Below are 17,093 nucleotides of genomic sequence, written 5' to 3'. Positions count from 1 at the left end.
AACAATAAATGGTAGGGGTTGTCTAGGACATAGACGTCTCGTTTGTGATGCTGAAAGGTTTTCTGTGGTATTCACATGCCCTGCTTACGTCTTGGCTTTGATGGTCTCGATACCATGCTTAGTCATTTATCCTAAAAATATTGTCTGTGGTATCTTGTGCCATGTTAGTTTTGTATGTCGTACACAGACCCCTGTGCACAAGTAACATGGCATTGCTGCTGTGTGGGTTTTGTGGTGCCGAAGGATGAGACGTACCTGTGTAGGCATGCTGAATGTGGGCTGCCTGTGGTGTAACCCGTAAAAGTGAAACACCTCCCCTCCCAATGAAGAAGGAGCCATTTCAGTTGAGTTTTGCTCCTAAGTGCATTCTGTACCATCTTCTCCTCTCCTGCTACACTGAGATGTGTTTTCTCCCAATTGCACTGTGAGGAACAGGGCAGTCCCTCCACCACAGACTTCTATCAGTGCTAAGCTTTCCTTACATTGTGCTGGCATCTGCTCCAGGACCTGATCCTATGTAGAGGCTAGCAGCTGTGTTTTCAGCTGGCACACCATTGACCCAGCAGATGATTGTAACTGAGCCCTTCTCCCTTTGGTTTCTTTCCCACCTTTACTGAGCCCCCATGTGCCCTTTGGCTTCTAGGGGCTGACAGGCATCCCCCTTTGACCTGGCTTTAAGCAATGCCTCTCCCGTTTGGACTTTGAACATCACATCTTCTCATAGCAGTTTTCTGGAGGGATTTTAACAGTCTTGGTGTTGAACCTCATAAAGACAACAGTTAAGCTCCATCCTTAAAGACGTCAGGCATCCAGAAGTAATGGACATGGAAGAGGGGAGGGGAAACAACCGCATTTTTGAGACCTGGATCAGGTGCCTGCCGATGTCAGAGGAAGCTGTTCTGCTTGCAGCCTTTCAACTAGCTTATTTTGAAGCCCAGTTTGTTCTTTCTCCTTGTCCAGAGGCCCAGGGATGGTACTGTGCACACCAACCACCACGTCTGGATGCTCTGAGATGCCAGCTGCATGACATCTCCTATGATGACAGGGCCTTATCTGTCAAGTTCTGTAGCAGGTAAACGCTACCATAACAGCAGCATCTTCATACAAAACTTTCATCTACCCTGGAAATACTTCTGTCACTACTAAAAAATCTCTCTGTCCTTCTTTGGTTTGTGGTAGTTTATCAATATATAAATATGTAATCCACCTACTAGGGCCAGGCGTAGGGATCATCTTTTCTTTGATGTTACAATGGCAAAAATTCCTCTTCCTCAGACTTGCTTATTGCCCAACTACTCTGTAAGCAACACAAGCTGTTTGTCCTCTTTTAACTCTTGTGCTTGAGGTCCTCCTGCTCCTCCCTGTTAATGCCTGTGAATTAGAACAATTATTTTCTTTTTCAAAAAATCCCTGTTCCTCTTCATTCCTGTTTTTTATTTCTCTGGCCTTGACACCATGCCCTACCCACCAGCACTGTTCCTGAGCTTTCAGAAAGGGCAGCCTTCACAGCCCTGCTGCCCAGCCCACCACAGGACCCCTTCCAGCCCTCCCACTGGCTCTGGGACTCCCAGAATAGAAGTCCAGCTGGTCAAGTCTCAAATGTGCAGGAGGCAGTTGGGATGGAGACTTTTGCAAAGAGCCCCTTCCTTGCTTGACACATCACGTCCAGAGAGTCCATCTGTGCCCCCCCCCCCCCCCCCCCAGTACACAAGCAGGTACAGGAATCTGCCTTTGATCCCTGTTCATTGGCCCTAAGGCATTGTTCAATTCCCTCCCACAAAGCATGGCCAAGATCCCAAATCTGTGCACAAAATGGTAACATTTATTGAAAGAGTAAATTTTTTTTAATACAAAAGAAAGCTCTGTACATAGTACTGTGATTACTTCCACATCCTTCCAGAAACACAACCCTGGAAACTGGAGGGGAAAAAAAAAATAATCCCACACACACTTATGCGTACACACGCACACGCACACACACACACGCACAACCCTCAAACCAGTAAAATGAACTAAAAATGTCACCGCACAATAAATGCCATTTCATCCCTGATACACAAGTGTTCTTACAAGTCTGCACTTAAATAAAATACACCATTAGCGTTTAACCAGCAGTTGCCTTTGGAGAGCCAGGGAGGGGATGCAGCCAGGCACCCTGCAGCAGCAGGGGCACTGCTGCCATCCTGGCCCAACTGCTCTGCTGTGCTAGCATAAGCAAAGCAGAGCAAAGCCAGGCCACAGTGACGTGCCGGGGCAAAGGACAATGCAAACCCCATCCTTCACCCCAGATGAACTCCTAGATACCCAGCCTTGTTTTGGAAACATCATTGAGCATTTTTGTACACCTAGCCGCTGGGCATGGCACAGCATTCCCAAGTGCTACAAGCTGCAGGGTACGCATCACTCAGAGCAAGGATACCAAGGGGAGGCAGCACACAACATCACTCTCACCAGGTGTACCACCCCAGTCCCCATAAGCCCTTCCCAGGCTGTTCTGGGACCTCTCTGCACAGCATACTTGGAGGGGACCCTGTCCATGTCCATGCACTAAGGAACCACTGTAGAGGGGGAACTACATCACCAGCTAGGAGTCCAGGGGATGCTACCTGCACAGTGAGCAGGGATCAGTCACTGCCAGCCACTTGCTGCCCAGGGAGGAGCAGGGATGCCCATATCCCTTCGGGAGTCACAGGTAGCACTGCTCCACACCCGAGCAGCAACAGAGCAGTTGCAGGTCCCAGGACCAGAGGTGAACAGGGCAGCCATCAGAAAACTCAGCCCATCTCTGGCTCCCAGGCACACATAGCACCTTGCTCCTGAGGGATGAGTTTCCCCACTTCTAGAGACCAGCCACTGCTTCACTTGCCTTCTGCCCATTAAGCCCAAAATGATGGGTACGGAGTCCTCAGTACAGGTAAGTGGGAAACAAGCATCCCACTTGGCTCAGCTTGATTCCTGGCACACGCTGGTGGGTACAGAGCACAGCTTAAACGCTAATGCTGAGGGAACATGTCCAAGGTTACAATACAAACTCAAAAGCAAGGCCCCTTTCCTGCCTCCATGCCCACCCACCCCTCTCCCATCCCCCTGGTACAAACCCCATGAAAACTGTACAGGAGCCAAACTTTTATTCCTTAAAGAATTACATAAATACTGAGTTTAACACTTAGAAAAATAAAGTCATTTTCTTTTTTTTTTTTTCCTTTTTTTTTTTTTTTTTTGTCACCAAGGCTTCTTTTGTCTTTAACTTAAAAAAAAAAAGTTACAGTAGCTGCTTCTTTCCCTAAAGATTAAGCAGCTTCTCTCACTTGCTCACACTCCCTCCAGGGACAGGGCTAGGTAGCAAAGCCGTTCACAGCCAACTCCCATGCAGGACCAAACATGCTCCAGCCCTTCTCTCCCAGCCTTGCTGAGCCTGCACAGCCATCACTGCTGCTCCTCTACAGCCCAGGATGGCCAGCAGGTCACCCTGGTGCTCAGAGGGAGAGCCTGCCACCTGCCCAGCAGCCCAGTGCCCCATGGGCTCTTCCCTTTGACACTTTAGTTGTTTCTTCACCTTGCGTCAGACACAGAAATTTAGAAAGCACTGGCTAGAGCTGCAGAGGGGGATGTGGGAAAGACCCAGTCATGTTCCCCTGGGTGTACGAAGTCCACAAGCAGTGGAAGGGCTAGAAGAGAGTGTGGGGCTGGGCCAGCCACAGAGCCTCCCAGGAGCTCTCCAGGGGATCGTTGTGCTCCTGGGCATCCACCAACCACCTCAGCTGTGCAAAGGCAGGCGCCAGGGCAGAGCCAGCCAGACTGCGAAACTGCCAGGTGGCCCAGCAGGGAGGCACTGAGGGCAGAGGGCTCACTGTAGTGCATACAAGGGGGACGGGGCAGCTTGCCACAAGCTGTGCCCTGCCCTCCAGAGGGAGGGCGCACGGGCCCAACTGGAGGTGCACATGCAAGCTGGCCACTCTGCCCTGTCCAGAGCCCAGGGCCAGTTGCTGCGGCCAGGACCCGTCACCCCCCCCAAAGGCACATTGCTGAGGCCAGCAGCACAGCTCTGTCCCACTCTGCTCTGAGCTGTGCCCACCATAGGATGGCTCTGGATCTGAGCAGAGCAAACACTTGTGGGCAAGGTGACTCGGAGTGCCCAGGAGCCAGGGCATCCTGCTGGGAACAGCCCACAGTATTTATTTACAGCACAGAGCAATCCTCCCCTCAAGAGACAAATTTCTTTGGCTGGCGTGAGACAAGCACAGCTATCGCAGCAATGAAATGCTCCCAAGCCCTGCATGGCCCCAGCACAGCTCCACCCCAGGTGAGTCCTGCGCCCCAACGCGCATCCTGTGTGAATGTGTGTGTGGGTGCATGTGTGTGTGTGTGCATGTGTGGATGAAGGAAACGTGAAAAGGCAACAATAAATAACTGGTGCAGTCTGTATGAGAAGGAATTGCCACCAGCCCCGGCACTGGTGTGACAAGCCAGGGACAGCACAAGGCCGGCAACAGAGGCCTCTCAGTCACTCTTGGCGTTGTGTGAGGTGTCCAAGTTGACCACCTGCAGCTCCGTCAGGCTGCTACCACTGCTGCTCTGCTGCCCGATGACAGCCATCTACAGAGAAAAGGGAGAAGGAAGCACTGGGGGACAGCATGCCCTGAGACCACGGGCACCAGCAGCTAGGGTGACACCGTCCTTTCTGGGCACCTGTCCGAGGAGGGCAAGACTTCCTCACCCAAGGGTGGCTGGCACAGACAGCCTTCCTGGACTCAAGGACTGGCCCCACCCAAGGGCCCAGGTCTGCCCAGACCCACAAAGGATGTGGGGGCAGGGGCAGAGCAAGGTCGCCCCCTGAACACATCTGTGCCTACCTGGTGAAGCTGGACAGCTGAGACTGGGATCTGAACAGTGCCTGATGGGGCTGTCAGGAAAACCTGGGGGACACCACCTGCCACAGAGAGAGAGCATAAATGACACCATCCCTTAAACAGTGCTACCCCATGGGTCCTCTCCCTAAGCTCACGGAGCTTCACAAGGATGAAGGTACCCGTTTGCATGCATGGAGGCATCCCAGGAGCAAGCCCCATGTGCTAGTTTTCCAAGTGCTGGGAGAAGCAGGCACAAGCCTTCAATCCAAGTCTTGCCTGCATGGCTTCATGCTGCTTTGCCCCCTCGTGCAACCACATGTCCTCTCCAGAGTCTCCTAGCTCCCTCCACTGCCTGCCCCATATGCTACCCATCTCAGCAACCTTCATATTTTTTCCCCAGCAAATGGATCGAGCAATCCTTTGCAAAGGAGAATGGCCGGATCTAAAAGTGCGCATCAAGCATCACCCTTGCCAGGCCTTTGTACAGCCACAAGGACTGCTTAGAAGAAAATTTTCTGAAATTAATATACAGCATAAATACATGCAAGATGAGAAAAATTAGGGTATCAGAGCACTTAAGGGAGCACTGACCCAGACAACTGTCTTACCCTGATCCTGGACCTGGCCGTGGGACACCTGCATCGCTGAGGGCGCCTGTGAGAAAGCGTTGAGGACTGCAAGTCCACCGTCCGCAAGGCCAGATGTGGGCGCATACATCACCGCATGTGGGCTGGGGTACATCATGTGGCCACCCACAGTGGTTGGCACAGACGATGTCATGATGGTCGCTGGGAGGGTCACTGGCACCAGGACAGACTACATGTGAGCCACATAAAAGGACTCTGCTACACTCACATGCTTGCTCAGCACCCCTCCCTTAGCCACTGTTGGCATACTGTCCCGAAGCAGCAGGTACGTGGAGATACCAATCTTGTTCTCCCAAACTCTTGGTGAAAAGCCCCAGGGAACAGGCAAGAGAGGTCAAACCTCTCCTTTCATGTGTAAGTACGAGAAGGCACAAAAGCACGGTAGCCAAATATCCCAGGACTGAATTCAACCTGAGATTCAAGTTTCCTGATAAAGCTTTAATAAAGCTGTTGAACTGGATTCAGCCTGCATCCAGGCACCTGAACTCAAGATTTCACTGACAACAGAGGTGTCCTCTGCACATACAGTAGAAAACTCAAGCAGATGTGAGCCCAGTGCCTTGTGCCAAGGACAATGTTGGCTAAGAAACCATCTGAGAACTGGGCAACCTGTTCCCAGCTCCATGCTGCAAGTAAGAGCAGATGATGTAAGGCACCCCATGGACAGCAGCATCTACCTAGATATAAAGTAGCACAGGAGCTGGTAACAGGGATAAATACACCTGGGAAACGGTCAGAAAGACTGCAAGAGAGTTGGTGTGAAGAAAGGTCCTGGCCAGAGAGCAGGCGTGAAGTCTGTTGGTGTGAACTGTTACCAGCAGTGGTCAGGAAAACAGAACATGGTTACCACAATGTCCCAATTACCTGTTCCGCTGGAAGAGGTCTGGGTAAGGTCAGTGCTGCTGTCACTAGAGGGAGACGTTTGCTGCGGTGCCTGGTGCACCTGGATCGCCTGGACTGGGACCTGCTGAGCCATCGTGCCTCCTGGGGAAAGAGAGGAGCCCGTGAGCCCCTGGCTCAGCAGGGATACAGACACTCGGGGCCACATGCAAGTTCCCCAGCCCTCCCCTGGACCACGCACAGCTCCACAGCGTGGCTCTGCACTGCACTGCACTGGGGGAGGCTAGCCAAAAGCAGCACGTGGCAGAAACCAGACCCTGCCCCGAAGTGCAAGCCAAAACCTGCTCTTTCCTGGCACACAGGGGCCGAGGAGGAGTTAGCTGGCCTGCAGGGCTCCAGAGAGAAAAGGAAAGGCCACAGCAGCTTTTGCCCAGCTCCCAGGCATGGCTCAGGAATGTCTGGGGCCCTCCTCACCGTTCCCTGGCTCCACCAAGACACAGCACAAATGACGATGGGAGCTGAGGGTCCAGCGCATGTACCCCAGCACTGCCAGCGCTCAGCCAGCCCCACAAGGATCATCTCACTGCACCAAGCAGAACTGTGAGAGCCCAAATGCCTAGGCCAGCTGGGCCCCACTGCCTGCACACTCTGGAGTCCAGCTCCATCCTCCCCAGGGAGCTTTGGGAACAGCTATCTTGCCTACTTTGTGATCTCAAGGCCATCACAGTGCCCTGCACAGGGATTAGATACCACTGGGCTGCAAGGTGTGCATCCCAGAGCTGCAGAGGCACAGCTCCACAGCCTCCAGCCCAGCCTACTCGCTGCTTCAGCTCCCGAGATGAGGCTCACAGCACAGAAAGCTCCCCTCCAGCTCAGGTCCTGTCTCTGGAGGGAAGAGCGCGAGATGCCAGAGAGCAGGAATCACCATCCATCTTGCTCAGACTGGGCATCTCCCACTCTCCACACCAGAGACCCACCCCTGTTACTCCCATAGCTCCTCCAGATCACAAGGGAAATGCAGTCACCTTGCATGGGATCATGCTGTCTGCCAGGGCCCGTGGGAGCCATAAAGGCTCCAAGAAACCATGCAGGCTATCAGACCCATTGACTAGCGCACAAACAGGCAGGACACTAAAGATATACTGTCTCACTCTCAGTGCTGGTCCTCAGGTTGACAGCTGTCCACAAAGGAGAGCCTAGAGCCTAGCCCTGCTCTGAAACTCCAGCCATGAGCATGTCCAGCCCCAGTACAACACTGGAGAGCCTCAACTCAGTGCAACAAGAAATTCCTACAAAAGGGACAATGCACCAAAGGCAGCACAGCAGCACCACTTCCTCCTCTGCCCTGGCTCTCTTAACCTACCCTCTGCACTGTGGTTCGGTGACTGACTGCAGATTTAAACACAAAAGCAAAGGCAGCTGCTCAGAGCCAAATGCCAGCACGCAGGAAACATCCAGTGGGCATCCGAGACCCTGTGGTCTCCTTCCATCAGCCCTCCTAGCAGCACAATTCAGCCCTCAGCACAGCTGCACCAGAGATCTGTCTCCTCTGCATTTGCCAGCCACAGGGCAAACCCTGGGGCAGGACACTGACAACCCACAGCTTCCCCTGGTCTGTACCCCCCAGGATGCTGCTTCTGCCTCAGTCAAGCATTCTCTGCCCTGTCTTCCCATCTCTCCCCTACAGCCACAGCCAGGGTGCCTTGTTCTCTGCCTCCTCTGTGCTCCCACCTCAGCTGGGGGGGTCAGCTCTCTGGCCAGCACCAGGACCCCCCCAGACACCTCAAACCCCCCACCTCAAGGAAGTGGAGGAGAAGCGAGTGCTGACCTGTCAGCGACACGATCTGCCCTCCAGCTCTGGCAGGGAAGCGGAAGACTGTCTGTTGTGCCTGCGGCAGCTGTCCAGCCATACCCGTGACCACCTGGCCCTGCTGGCTGGAAAGAGTCAGGGAGTGCGGCTGTAACTGAGTGAGAGGAATGGTAGGGGTCCCCGGAGAAAGGGAAGCACCTGCCAAAAGGAGGGAGAAAGAAAGGCTTTGTCACCACCAGCTCTTTTCACTCCCTCCAGGCTTCTCGGTGCTGCCCTGGGGTCCCAGCTCAGCTCCCTGCCACTGTGCCCTTCCCAGCAGCAGGGCCAGCTAGCAGCACTCTAAAGAAACAGCCACTATATGACCCTTCTCCAGCCACTAGCCTGGCTGGGCTTGAGTAAGGAATACCAGCCAGGTTTACCCTACAGCAGCAACCACTCTGCTTCCTCCTGCCACTAGGTCTCCTCTCCTACGGAGAGGGCAGCAACACACCCCAGGTGCAAAGACAGACCGATGCAGTCCTCAGCCCCTAAAGGCACTGACCTGACATGAGAGTGAAGCCGGTGGGTATTGGCATGAGGCCCCCAGATGTCACTGCACTGGCTCCAGTAGTCTTCAGCACTGTCCCGTTGGCACTGGTGACGGCATTGGGGCTGATGCTGGCAGACACTGGCGCCAGGTAATTAGTGATGGGGAATGACGGGCCACTGCTGACCTGCATGGAGGTCGAGGTGGTGGGGGCTGTCTGGATGGTGGATGTTGTCCCCGGCAGGTTGGTGACAGTGAACGCTGGTTTCAGTGCGTCCTGGGGAAGGAGAGATTGTGACAGCTTAGTCCAGCCCTTGGACCTGGTCAACATCTGCCTGTGAGACCAAGCCAGGCTCCGTAGGTTGCATCCCCACACTAAACCATGCCCTGATAGCCTGCTGCCAGCGCATGGGAGCAGAGCCAGGGTAGCAGGGAGGAGTAGCTCGTACAAACATGAGGAGACTGTGCCCAATAATGCAGCATGAGGAGAGCTGGAGAGAGCTCAGCATAAGCCTTGGATACAAGCCCAGGGCCACACAGGTCCCCTTAGAGACTTCCCTGAAAGACACCAGGGGATGAAGCAACCCCTTCCCCTCCCCAGGAGTCCCAATAGCCTCCAAGAAGAAAACAGCATCTTTCTGGCACACAACAGGCAAAAGCAGTCCTTGCAGGGACAGACATAAAGGCAAACACACTGTCTCCTGTCAGGAACACACACACCACTTCCCGTATGGCAGGAAGCACATGGCCAAGAACAAGCAGAGAACTGGCTCTTAAAGGCAGCTGCACACCAAAAGCAGCAAGGGAGAGGGGAGTAAGGCCTGCCCCATACACCAGGGACATCCAAACCAACCCTGCCTGCTGCTCTGGCAGGCCCTGGGAAACACCTCCACAAATCTGCTGGAGCAAAGGGGTTGTAGAGAATCCAGCCAGAGGAAGCACCCATTTGCCAGTCCACTAGCAAGGGCCAAATACTTCTGAGGGACCCTATGCGTCAGCTACAGCCAGCATGCGCTGTCCCAACAAGGAGCATCAGAGCTCTGTGTCCATCTGAGGACAGCATCACCAGGAGGAGCAGTGCCCAGTGCTAGGCCAAGGCCATCCCAGGAGGCTGCCTCCTTGGCCTGGCAACAAGGGAGAAACGCATATGCCAGGCTGCAGGACACTTACAGCCCAGTTTCCACAGCCACAAAGCATGCGGCTGGACCTGGACAGGCTTGGATCTGCAGGAACCAACCAAGCTGGAACCCTGCTGTCCCAGCAGTCATACTTCACCTAGCATGCCCCCTTCCCCCAAACGCCCTTTTGGGTACCCAGGGTCTCCACGGCTTCTCTCCTGTCCTGCTCACCTAGCCAAGAGTAGACTGCAAATACACTGCTCCACAGGAGACTGTGCCACAAGGGACCTGCTGTCCCCATGCCCTGCCATGGTTGCCAGCGTGCCTGGGAAGAGTTAAGGCTGCCACACTCCCACCCCTCCCGCTGCAGGCTGGTGGGCCCAGCTCTCCCACGTGCTAAGCCTTGTTCCCAGCTTGTCAAGCTGCCAGGAATGAGGAATTCACAGCTCAACGAACAGCTAAAAAAGGGAAGGCAACCCATTTTGGATAGGGGGAGCCAATCCCGGGCACTCAGCTGTGCCCCAGGGCCTGGGGAGGGATGTTGCTCTCCACCTTGGCACGATGGTCCCCGAAATCCAAATTAGAAGAGGCACATGATAACAGTGGAGCCCAGCAAAGGCACTTTCCATTAGCTCAACCAAACTCCTGCCATCTCACACAGAACATGGAGGCTGTAGGTGCCCTCCCCACGTGGTGACAGGGCAGAGCTCCCACCAGCCCACTAGGCCGTGGGAACCATAGCAGAGCAGGGTGGGTCCCATTCCCAGCTGGAAAAGCTGGACTCTCCCATCCCCAGGTGTACATCTCCTGAAGCTGTACACCCCTGAGATACAGCCCCCCAAGCAGCCAGGGCACTTAGCATCCCCCCACACTCCATGCTCTCAGGGTTGGAGGGGGCACTCCAAAAGATTCACAGCACCCTACTCAGTGGGATTCCCAGGACTCCCTGGAAGCACAAGGCAAAACCTCAGGCTGATCAGAGCATCAAAGGTGCTCGGGAGGGATGGGGTGCCAGTAGACTCAAACCATACACACCCCATCTCTGCCCTCCCTACTCTGCTACAGGTGGGACTTACATTCCTCCCATCTTTGTTGTGGTTCTCTTGGGCTGCAGCAATAGCTCCCAGCACAGAGAGCGCGCTGGGAGAGACTCTGGGGTTGGACACCCACTGCCTTCTCCCCACACCTGTCTGGGATGCCTCAGAGTCCCTGGACACCTTGGCACTTCCCAGCACCCTGTAAAGCCCAGACTACACGCACGAGGCCAGCCCTCAACAGGAGCAAAGCCATGGGTCACCTTCAGCAGAGGTTACCTAAGGTGCCAGGTACAAGCCCTGAGGCAGCACAGCAGCCCTGAAGGCCCTTCTGGATCCAGCCATGCATCCGTTCCCCACCACAGCTCATTGCAAAATTCAGTTTGCAGAGCAGTGCCTGGAGAATCAACACACAGCAGAGAGGTGCAGCATAGCAGCACAAGGTGCCTGCACAGTTCCACACCACTGTGCACACTCAGTAAATGCTATACAGCATGAGTGGACCACAGGGCATGCATGGCCCAGGCCACTGGATGCCCATCCTGGACTGTAATAGAGTCTGGGGGACAGAAACTATCCCACTCCACAATTACTGGGGGCTGCCTGGGACAACACCGTTCAGCATGGCACAGACCCTGCCCCAGCCAAAACTATTACATGGATGTTGCAGGACAACTGGCCTTGGAAGTACATGGGAAATCCCAAAGTGGTCTCCAACACCTGGTCTGCATTCCAGATGGGGCAGGAAGTCCCACCCTTACCCTCACCCTAAAGAGAGATGACCACATCAGTGCTACTCCCATGCTCTCACTCCATCTAGAGCCCCTGAGCACCCTCCAAATTCCTCTCCCCCACACCACCACCCCCAGGAGATTACACGAGGATGCTGTTTCCTTCAGGACTGACAAAAGATCAGAAAGGTCAACACATGACAATATCATTGTGAAAATACAGCTGTTATCTTGAAAGTACAGCGTGCCCCAGTCCCAGCCATAGCTTGAGCTCATCTCCATGGCAGGGAGTTTGGGTTTGGCACAGAAGGATCTTGTAGCTGCTTCTGGCTGTAGTGCAAAGGAATACCAGCAGGCTGCTGACTGCAGGTTAACTGCCTAGCTGCATTGCTGCCCACTCTGCTGCAGCAGCTGAACACAAGCAGGTTTTGTCCATACAGAGATCCAGAAAGCAGAGTTCTCAGGAAGGCTACAACTCTCTGCCCAACTCTCCCAGACCATCCTATGTGGCTGGACCCGACAGTCCAGACACTTAATTTCCTGCCGCCTCCTCCAATGAGGCGGCCGTAACCCAGCCCTGCATACCACCCACCTCTCAGCAAGGATGCCAGCCTCCTGCCATGGCCCACCCACAGGCTCCCTTCACCCTCAGAGGGCTGCTCAGTCTATCCGAATTGGGCTGACCTCTGCCAGCACATCAAACCAGGCTCCCAGCCCTGCAGAAGGCACAGCAGGACTGGGAAAAGTCAGGCTGGGACTGTCCCCAGCTCCAGGGCTTGCCAAGGCCCAGAACCCTCAGCAGGCCAGAGGGGAGTTTAGCCAGAATGTCAAGCAGCAGACAGGGCTGCAGCCAAATGCACTGCACACATCACTGCTTGTGTACCGAGATGGAGCTTGCAGGTTTGCAGAGAAGTTGAGAAGTTGTGCTAAGAAGATCTCCTCTGCAGAGTAACTGCACCCCAAAAGCACACTTCCTTTGGGGCCACCTAGCAGTATTTTCAGGGAAAAATCTTACAGGCCATGATGTGAACAAGTCCCCCCAGGGACAGGTCAGCTGCCATGCACAGCGCTTCCTACACCTCCAAATCACTCCAGGCACAGGTAATTTGCCTCATTACGGGATGCCCACAGGACTTGCCTTTTCACCCAGGAGAAGGCCAAGAGACACAAGTCCTTACAAACACAAGCTGCTCAAAGGAGAAACTGCTGGTGATAACGGGCTCCTTGGCCTACTGGAAAGGGCTGCCACAGCTCACACTAGGGAACTGGAGGCACCCATGGGAGTCACAGCAGACTGGGACAGCCAGGGCTGTTGTTGGGCTCCCATCAGCAGGAAGCCTTCCCAGGGACTCTTCTGGGCTCCAGCAGAGAGCTCTCTGGCCAGCAACACCTTGGCCCATCACAGCTCCTCTGCCTAAAGGGATCTCTGGGACGGCTGATATTTCTCAGGGCACTGCAGCGATAAGTTTTTGCTTGGTAAAGCACTGCACACACGTGGGGAAGAGGGCACAGAGGAATCACGGCTGCCACATACCCAGTGGCACCATGACCAGAACTGTTGCACTGCCACAGGGCACAAACACGCAGCTGAACACCCCTGCAGCCCCAGGCAACACACTGGGCATGCCTCAGGGCTGCACCCACTGCCTTTGGGATTACAACACTGAGATCTCAAACACCCTTCCCTCCAGGTTTTGTCTGCTTAACACTTAGTGGCTACTGTGTGGCAAGGATGCTGCTGTGGCTCGCACACAGGCAGGTGGAGGGCTCCTAGAGCAAGGCCACAGTTCATCTGAAAGGATGCTTTTGCAGCAAACATGGCACCCCTGCCACAGGCACAGGTACAGCAGAGCTGCAGCAACCCACAGCACCCAACGGCACTTCACACAAGCCTGGCAAGCTGTGGGCAAGACCCCCAGCACAGCACATCGCCCCAGCCTTGCAGCACAAGCTCCCCTGCCTCCCATCTCCAAGCGGACCTGAGCACCAGCCCGCAGAGGAAGCAGCAGGGACACAGAAGCCAGCTTTCTTGCAGCAGCTCCGAGGAACAGCACCAGTGGGTGCAGGGACAAGACACGACCCTTCCAGCAGAAAAAGGCCGTTGCTTGACTCTGTGCCCATGGGCAGGCCCTCTGTAGTGCCCTGGGTGAGAGGCCACAAGTAACACAGGCAGGCAGGGGCCAGCGCCTGCAGGGACACCGGGCAGGGAGCAGAAATGGTTGGTCCAGCCAAATGTTTCCATTCCCCATGTCCTCCCTGCCCCCTTCCAAAACAGCACCAAAGCAAGAGACAGCTGCAGCTTATAAGGAATGTGAGGGGCCCTGCCAGGGACTCTGGCGAGGGAAACCAGGCCTTATAAGGCCATGGAGGCAGAATCAAATTTTTATCAATGAGCGCAAGAACATGGAGACGCCTGGGGAGAGATAACAGCACTGAGAGCTGGCCAGGGGGGTGGGCTGGGCCAGCAGGGAGCCCCGCTGCAAAGGCCAGGGCCAGGACACCTGCCACTCACTTCCCTCCCTCTTCAAATCACTGCTACCGCGCGCCAAGGGAAGGAGTCAGCCCCAAGAGGCCACAGCATGAGCTAGCTGGAGTCACAGCAAAAGAGGAACCCATCCTCTGCTTCCCAAGCTGCTCATCAAGGAAGGCTGGGGATGCTCAGTGCTCCCAGCACAGCCTGTGCCCCCCCAGTCCCAGGGTGCCCGGGCATGTGGCTGAACACAGGAATGTTACCTTGGTCTCCCCGCTGCTGTCTGACTCTGACACCTGGTAGGTGAGGTCAGTCTCCTCAAAGCCCGTGGCACTCATGCGCTGGTCGGTTGTCGGGTCTGAGCGTGGGGGCGAGTCTGGGGAGTTGAGGCACGTCTGGATTAACGCCTTCCCCGTCTCACTGGTGATCATGGGTTGCAGCTTCCGTGTGGCAAACGTGTACACATGGCCTGTTTCACTGGCCACCAGCAGTAGGACTTGCGTGCCAGTCAGCGTGGAGAGCTCGTAGGCCTGCCAGCAGCACAAGGGAAGAACAGGGAGTCACAGACAGCACAGACATACAAGAGTGCAGGACGAGAGTCCTGGCCATGTCCCTGCGCTTCCAGCACAGCCCTCCTTTTGGTCACGCCAGCTCCAGCTCCTTATCACCCCAGAGGAGCCATGACACCTAAAACCAACTCAAAATTAGTTCCCTGCAGGTCAAACTGCCCCACACTGCGTGCCCACCCCCTTTACATGCCAAGAGGCCACAGGAAAAGAGCGGTCCCCTCAGGAGAATAGCTTAAGGACATGGGGACACTGACTGTCTCCATTCTGGAAATCCCACCTGCTCCTCCAGACATGTCTGGATGCCTCCTCCCCGCCTTCCACCGTGTAAGGGGACGCTACTCAGCTCAGGGGTCTCCACTACATCTTTCACCTCACCAGCAGGGCAGCCAGGCCGGGACCCAGACTCCCCTCTCAGCCTCCCCAGCCCCGAGCACGGCTGCACCCCAGCACCGCCACAGCGAGGCCACCACCCCCATCGCCGGCCTAAGGGCTGGGACGGCCCCGCTCAGCGGGGCCCACGGACGAGACGCCCCGTTCCGCACCCCAGAGCACCCGCAGCCATCCCCGCAGCAGCCAAGCGCGCACAGAGACCCCCGAGCCCCTCATCGCCCTCCGCAAAAGGGTTCCGGCCTCCGGCGGCTCTGAACCGGCCGGCACACGGCGCGGGACCCCGGCGGGGCGAGGCGGCCTGGTTGTGCCCCGGGACCGGCGCCAGCATCCGGCAGCGACCCGCAGAGAGCTGCCCCGGCGGCTCGGGCCGAGGGTCGGAGGCTGCACCGGGACGGGCCTCCCCCGGCGCACCCCGACATTCACCGGCCCCAGGCTGCGCGGCCGCCCTTCCCGCTCGGGGCCCGGCCCAGAGCCCCTCCGGAGCCTCCCGCTGAGCCCCCCGGAAGGGGCCGGGCCGCGGCCCTGCCGCCCCGGGAAGCCGCCGCCGTTTCCGGGCGCGGCCCCGCCGCCCCAGGGCCGGGGCTCCCTCCCGGCCGCCGACAGGTGGGTGTCAGCCGGCACCCGCGGCCGCCTCCCCGGCGCCGCACCTTCTTCATGATGCCGGTCTTCCTCTTGCTGAAGGTGGTGTAGCGCCGCAGCTTGTTGTCGATGAACTCCATCTTGATCTTCACCCGGCCCCGCGTCTTCTTCCCGGGCTTGGCGCCGCTCACCGCCCCGCCGCCCCCACCGACGCCGCCGCTGTAGGCGGCCGCCGCCGCTCCCGCCGCGGGCCCCGCCGCCGCCGCCGCCGCCTCGGCCAGGCCACGCTTCACGCCGCGCCGCTCGCCGCCCAGCTCCTCCTCCTCCGCCGACTCCGAGTCGCCCTCGCTGCCGCTGTACAGCACCTCCCGCTCCAGACGGCCCCCGGGCGGCCCCGCCGCCGCCGCCCCGCCGCCGTTCGCCCCACGCGGCACCGGCGACCGGCCCAGCCCTGAGCCGCGGGCCAGCGCGGCGGCGGCGCCGTTCCCGGCCCCGGCCTGGCTCGGCAACATCGCGGCGGCGAGCGCGGGTCGGGTCGGGTCAGGCCGGCCCCGCCATGGCCCCGCCGCCCGCTCCGCGCTCACGGCCCTGCTCCGCCGCCGCCCCCCGCCGCGCCGCGCCGCCCCCATATAAAGCGATACAATGTTGCCTTTTATGGCGAAGGCGCTCCTTATATGGGGCGAGCCGGCGCCCCGCCGGGAGGCGCTACCCCATTGGCTGGCGGCCGCCAAGCGCCGGCACCCATTGGTCGGCGGCTGGCGTTTGATTTGCATACGTTCCGACTGCGTTCGCGTCACTGCCAGCTTGAACCACGCAGGGAGGCTCTTAAAGGGGCAGCGCGCCGCGTTGACGGAGACCGGGACGGGACGGGACGGGACGGGTGGCGGGGGCCGCGCCACGCCACCCGGCCGTCCCGCGGCGGCGCGGAGCGGATCGGGCTGAGGCGCCTGCCCTTCCCGCCTTTGCTCCCCTGTTGCCACCACCAGTCCCAGCCACTCGTGTCCTCGTAGCGGACGCACCACGTGGCCGAGACCACCCGCCTGGCCGGCCTCGAGATGCGGTGGGGAGGGGCTCCGCGCCCCGCCACGCCTGCCCGCCTCTCAGCCGTGCCGCCGGGACTTGCTCCCGGTGATTCTCCGCTCCCGCACCCCACTGCTGCCCGCTGGCCTCTGGTGGCTGCAGGGTGTGCCCGGGGCCAGGAGGGGAGGCACTGGGGGGCTGGGTGCCACAGGAACGCTCAGGGGCGCGGGGCTGGGCCGGACACACGCGTTGTCCAAGCTGGTCAGCAGCAAAATGGTCCCTCCCTGTTCGGCAGGACGGGCACAGTTACACTGACTCCGCATGAGGAGGGAGCGGGGTCCTGCACCGCAGCCATGCGTGGGTGGGACAGAGACTTACCTGTAAGCTGCTCCCTGAGTGCATAACTGGGCTGGTCCCAACACATGGACCCAGACCCGGCCCAGCTCTGCAGCTCAGAGGGTCCCTGGCAGGCAGCACAGGCTACGGCCTCCGCTCGGGTGCAGACCAGG

General features: G+C 57.5%; 1 protein-coding gene across 3 annotated transcripts; it reads right to left on the bottom strand.

Annotated features, from left to right (window-relative positions):
- Positions 1-1,802: 1,802 nt before the first annotated feature.
- On the bottom strand, positions 1,803-16,198 carry SRF (serum response factor). 3 transcript variants are annotated; one of them, XM_040612052.1, is made up of 8 exons: positions 15,633-16,198; positions 14,290-14,556; positions 8,689-8,950; positions 8,166-8,345; positions 6,362-6,481; positions 5,459-5,650; positions 4,854-4,930; positions 1,803-4,596 (listed from the first exon to the last, which is right to left on the bottom strand). In XM_040612052.1, exons 1-8 carry the CDS (start codon positions 16,191-16,193, stop codon positions 4,501-4,503), a joined length of 1,755 nt encoding a protein of 584 aa, XP_040467986.1. In that variant the 5' UTR covers positions 16,194-16,198; the 3' UTR covers positions 1,803-4,500. The 3 variants fall into 3 exon arrangements, with proteins under 3 accessions (XP_040467986.1, XP_040467988.1, XP_040467987.1); XM_040612054.1 differs by lacking the exon at positions 5,459-5,650; XM_040612053.1 differs by lacking the exon at positions 8,166-8,345 and having other exon boundaries at positions 15,633-16,195.
- Between the last annotated feature and the right edge of the window lie 895 nt (positions 16,199-17,093).

This window comes from Falco naumanni, chromosome 12 (genome assembly GCF_017639655.2).
Source record: "Falco naumanni isolate bFalNau1 chromosome 12, bFalNau1.pat, whole genome shotgun sequence".
NCBI classification, from domain to species: Eukaryota; Metazoa; Chordata; class Aves; order Falconiformes; family Falconidae; genus Falco; species Falco naumanni.
This window is presented reverse-complemented; position numbering and strand designations above follow the sequence as displayed.

Coding starts and splice junctions, on each gene's coding strand:
- SRF (XM_040612052.1), bottom strand. CDS start 16,193: ATGGGGGCGGCGCGGCGCGGCGGGGGGCGGCGGCGGAGCAGGGCCGTG. Junction 5,651..6,361: donor GACCTCTTCCAGCGGAACAG/GTAATTGGGACA, acceptor TCCTGGTGCCAG/TGACCCTCCCAGCGACCATC. Junction 4,597..4,853: donor CAGCTGTCCAGCTTCACCAG/GTAGGCACAGAT, acceptor TTTTCTCTGTAG/ATGGCTGTCATCGGGCAGCA.